This window comes from Penaeus chinensis, chromosome 43 (assembly GCF_019202785.1).
Source record: "Penaeus chinensis breed Huanghai No. 1 chromosome 43, ASM1920278v2, whole genome shotgun sequence".
In the NCBI taxonomy this organism is placed as follows: Eukaryota; Metazoa; Arthropoda; class Malacostraca; order Decapoda; family Penaeidae; genus Penaeus; species Penaeus chinensis.
The window spans coordinates 13604104-13609103 of record NC_061861.1 but is presented as its reverse complement, the minus strand read 5'-3'; the positions used below and the strand labels follow the sequence as shown (position 1 = coordinate 13609103).

The 5000-nt window shown below is 37.5% G+C and overlaps 2 protein-coding genes across 3 annotated transcripts in view; both read left to right on the top strand.

Moving 5' to 3' along the window:
- Window positions 1-54, top strand: part of LOC125024511 — a 2220-nt gene extending 2166 nt beyond the window's left edge. The window contains exon 3 of the mRNA XM_047612297.1: window positions 1-54. This exon is cut by the window's left edge and continues 275 nt beyond it. The gene's annotated coding sequence lies outside the window, so the exon portion shown is untranslated.
- Window positions 55-1216: 1162 nt separating this feature from the next.
- On the top strand, window positions 1217-3148 carry LOC125024525. Of its 2 annotated transcripts, none has more exons than XM_047612320.1 (3): window positions 1217-1353; window positions 1743-1966; window positions 2824-3148. In XM_047612320.1, exons 1-3 carry the CDS (start codon window positions 1232-1234, stop codon window positions 2976-2978), a joined length of 501 nt encoding a protein of 166 aa, XP_047468276.1. In that variant the 5' UTR covers window positions 1217-1231; the 3' UTR covers window positions 2979-3148. The 2 variants fall into 2 exon arrangements, 1 of the variants encoding a protein (XP_047468276.1); XR_007114768.1 differs by lacking the exon at window positions 1217-1353 and adding an exon at window positions 1406-1424.
- Window positions 3149-5000: the final 1852 nt, after the last annotated feature.

Below are 5000 nucleotides of genomic sequence, written 5' to 3'. Positions count from 1 at the left end.
CCAGAAATTTTCAAATGCTTGCCACATATCGCGAAATAAAGGCGGAGAACAAGACGCTGCGTATCATTCCTCCACTTCCTCCTCTCCCTTCATTTCTTCTGTTACTTCCTTTTTCCGTTAGTAATTTTTTTTTCTCCATATTTCTTACGAAACCGAACAAAATGAGAAAGGAAAAAATACACCTATATACACATATATGTTTGTGTGTGTGTGTCTTTATGTATATATATGTATATATAGATATATTTATTTTTCTCTCTCTTTATATAAATATATATGCATATACCTATATATAAACATATATATGTACATATATATACATATATATTCGTTCATCCATTGCGGTGCCATATCCTTCAGAGCGACAGCAATAATGAAACGCCGTATCTCTCTATTTCTTATTTGTTGTATGACGTTTGCAGTTGTGGTTTGTCCTTCGAACATTCTTGTTAGACCTTTCTTTTGTGTGTGTGTGTGTGTGTGTGTGTGTGTGTGTGTGTGTGTGTGTGTGTGTATGTGTATGTGTGTTTTCCTTGCACATTTAGAGCATCATATCCCAGACCTCCTTCTCTTATAACGTGATCCAAAAAAATCAGTCGTCCCTCTTACGATTTTCTCTCTCTTCTCCCCAAACATTCTTAGCTTCTTCATTTGTTTCTCTCTCGCTCCATGCTGAGCTTAAAGGAAGGGGAGATCCCCAACATTAGGCCTCAGTCTACACACACACACATATATATGTGTGTGTGTGTGTGTAAGAATATATTCATATATATACATCTATATACATATATACATACATATACATACATGTGCATATATACAAATATATATATATATATATATATATATATATATATATATATACATATATATAGGATACGGTCCACAGTGGACCGTATCCTGGCGCTTCGAGTCTCTGTAGAGCGCCGTCGTGAGTTCAGGCATGGGCTGCTTGCAACTCACATCGACCCCAAAAAGGTGTTTAATACGTTTATCGCGAATCACTCTGGGAGAACCTGAGACTGAGACAAATCCCAACAAGGATATATATGTGTGTGTGTATGTGTGTCCCACCAATATATTTCCCATCTCTTTCCGAAAATTTCCTACAAAGTGCGAACTCCTTCAACTTGCAAACAGGACGTAGTTTAGTCAGCGTCGCGCCTGGAAACATCAGATTCTGAAAACGACACCGAGGATAATACCGTTTAGTAATGTTGCAACTAAGGTCATGGCGACCTTGTCAGGATCCAGCTGTGCGGCTTACGCCCTCCTTCGTTTTCCCGAGTCAGTATATAAGGCAGGGAAACCTGAGCACAGTTGCAAGAACGGGTTTCCCTCCACTGCAGTCATGTAAGTAGACGCGGGAACGGGTCTGGACAGAGGCTCCGTCGCTCTTACTCTGGGAAAGGAGTTGAAGTGAAGTGAGACGCTAATAGGAGTGTTTTAATGTTATGAAGTAGATTCATATATAGTATAAATAAAATTGTATTAGTTTGTCCAACTCAAACTGATTTATGCACGACTGCTTTTCAATTACTTTTATAAGAGGAAATCTTTCGCTTCTGATTTTGTTTAAGTGATCATACGTCATGATAAGCGCCTCACTGTCAAGCACAAGGATGTAATTTATAGGCTTTCCTGTCTTTTCCATTCCCTCGGAATTCATGTTTCATTGTAACTGAACACTGTTGTTACCACCACGTCTATTCCCCTTACTTCATACACCTCTACCTTCGTAGGAAAACTTTGTCCGTGTGTCTCCTCGTGGTGGTCGTTGGGTCGTGCGCGGGTCAGAGTATCCAGCAGCTGCTCAACAACATCGGCATCAACAACCCCACAACCGTAGCGGAGATCAGAAGCATCTTATCTAAAGATAACCAACACAATGTAGTATCCTGTTTGGTCAATGGCGTGGCTGCCGACGCTGGACGACCGTGCGATGCAAGAACAGATGACTTTAGGAGTGAGTAACGTTTGTTTACACCACACGGCGTCTCTGCATGTGGCACTGTGCCTACAAGCGTGTGAGATCGCCCCGTCCCTAGTTCAGATCTGTTCAGTGAGGCCTTCTGCTTATGAAACGCTTCTGTGGCCATTTGTATTGTCGGTTTGCATGTAGTGAGCAGTATAATGACATTCTAGAAATAGCCCTACATTATACTAATAATCTGTGATAATGATAATGTTTATTGTTGTTATCATTATTATTATAATCATGATTATTGTTTTCATGCCACATCATAATCATTAGTATTATTATCATGAGTTGTAGTAGTAGTAGTGGTGTTGGTGGTAGTAGTAATATTAGTTATCATTATCATTATCATAATTATTATTTGCTTATTATTATTATTATTATTTATCATTATCCTTATCATTATCATTTTTGTTATCACTATTTCATTAGAATAATTATTATTATTACTATCACTGTCATTATCATCACTATTATTATCATTATCATTTTTGCTATCATATTTCATTAGAATTAACCTCATCATCACCATTAGTCACTTTCCTCCTCATTGCCATCAAGATGACCGTAACCAATAAAACAAACACCGTCACCCTCCCCTTCGTCTTTCTTCAGAAGCGAAGGGAAGGAAAGGCAACGAACGAATTATTTTTTTATTATTATTATTGTTGTTGTTTTGTTGTTGTTTTGTTGTTGTTGTTGTTATTGTTATTATTATTATTATTATTATTATTATTATTATTATTATTATTATTATTATTATTATTATTATTATTATTATTATTATTATTATTATGATCATGCAGTGCTTTCAAAATAATCAACTCCAATATCAACTTTTCCAGACCTCTTGACGCAACTTGACAGGAACAATTACAACTGCAACTGCCCGGAGCAAGCCCAGGTCGATACCTTCGCCAATTTAATCAGAAATATTCTTGGTGCAACAAACTGCAATACCGTGAGGAACGCATTGCAACTGCAAAACTTACGTTGTTAAAGCAGGTGAACAGTCTAGTTGGTGTGGAACTAAGAAGATGAGAGAGTTTGGGTTTTTTTTTGGTAGCAAGATGCAATAGCGTAAGAATACAGAGGCGATTCCCCTGCGCGGCTGAGCATCCAGAAATTTTCAAATGCTTGCCACATATCGTGAAATAAAGGCGGAGAACAGGACGCAGCGTATCATTTCCTCCATTATGTGAAAGCGCTTGAGGATCTTTCGCACTTGCTCTTTCACTTCACTTTTTTGTTACTTCCTTATTTCCTTAGCAATTGCACACTGACTTTTAGACATATATGCATATATAGATCTATATCTTTATATATCTTTATATAAATATAAATATAAATATATAAACATAAACACACACACACACACACACACACACACACACACACACACACACACACACACACACACACACACACACACACACACACACACACACACACACACACACACACATATATATATATATATATATATATATATATATATATATATATATGCATACATATCTGAGTGTATATACATATATGCATATGCATATATGTATACATAAACATATATATAAATGTATGCAAATACGTATATATACATAGATATACACATATAAATACATATATGTATATGAGAGTGCGTGTATATGTGTATATACATATATATTCATTCATCCATTGCAGTGTCATATCCTTCACGACGTCAGTAATTATGGAACGCCGGATCTCTCTATTTCTTGTTTGTTCTATGACGTCTGCAGCTGTGGTTTGTCCTCCGAACATTCTTGTTGAGCCATTTTATTCTTGTTTGTTTCTTGTCTTCTTCTCGCTCTTGCACATTCAGAGCATCATATTCCAGGCCTCCTTCTCGTACAACGCGATCCAAAATATTCTGTCGCCTCTCGTGATTTTCAGCAACTCTCTTATTCCCAAACATTCTTAGCACTTCTTCATCTGTTACTCTCTCACTCGTTCCACGCTAACTTAACATTCATCTCCACAACCATACTTTTACTAAATGTAGTTTGTTTTTATATTTCCTTTGTCATGGTCCATACTTCATATCCATACAGGGAGATGGACCAAATGTACATTTTGGTTTATCCTTTTCTTGATACTATGGAGATTGATCTGTTGGATAGTAGCCATTTCATTGCCAGGGATGTTATTGCCATTCCTATCCGCCTTGAGGTTTCGTTTTTAATCTTCCATCCTCTGTTATAATACTGCCAAGATAATGGAATTCATATTATTGTTCTAGTTTGTTGTTATTAAGAAAAATATTTAACGTACATTCTTCCCTTATACTTATCACCATCGCTATAATTGTTCTGAACCCTTGTTCTGTTTCTGCCATCAAGACGATGGCGTCGGCATATCTGATGTTAAGTTTTTACCTCCAATTTTGACTCCGCCTGTGTTCTGTACATCTAAGGAAGTGGACAGAAGAAGAGATTGGGGGAGAAGGAAAGGAAAGGGGGAGAAGAAAAGACAGCAGAATTGGTTGAACTGAGGGCTGAGGAAGGCGAGATCCCTAATATTGGGCCTCAGTCTGCATACATATATTATACATACATACATATATATATATATATATATATATATATATATATTGTATTAGAAAAACCCACAATGCAAATACTAGATATATTGAAAATCGTAGCCAAAGTCGCAGCCATCGAGCGTCCCACACACGTGCCACTGGCTACAACCTTCTGGGACAGGATTTACTAACGCATATACAGGAGGTATGAGGTTTGTTTACATCGTAAATCAAGGTACTCTCTCGTTTCTCGCAACGAGCGTATTATCAAAACCCTTCCGAGGTCGCAAATACGCCTCCGCACGAGAGACCTCAGCGGGTGCCCGAAGCCGCTCGAAACGCTGATCGTGGCGACCTTCGTCCGCTCATATCAGCCTCATAAATACCCTCATGAGTGTGCAACTGTGACATTTCTTTGGGGAAATTAATCAATGTATGAGAGCAACACATTTAGGAGGCATAGTAACAGAAAAAAACAAT

What these genes read in the sequence shown, in the direction of transcription:
- LOC125024525 (XM_047612320.1), top strand. Translation starts at nt 1,232, where the DNA reads ATGGCGACCTTGTCAGGATCCAGCTGTGCGGCTTACGCCCTCCTTCGT. An exon ending in TTTCCCTCCACTGCAGTCAT is followed by an intron (nt 1,354 to 1,742) that starts GTAAGTAGACGC and finishes CTACCTTCGTAG; the next exon opens with GAAAACTTTGTCCGTGTGTC. An exon ending in AAGAACAGATGACTTTAGGA is followed by an intron (nt 1,967 to 2,823) that starts GTGAGTAACGTT and finishes CAACTTTTCCAG; the next exon opens with ACCTCTTGACGCAACTTGAC.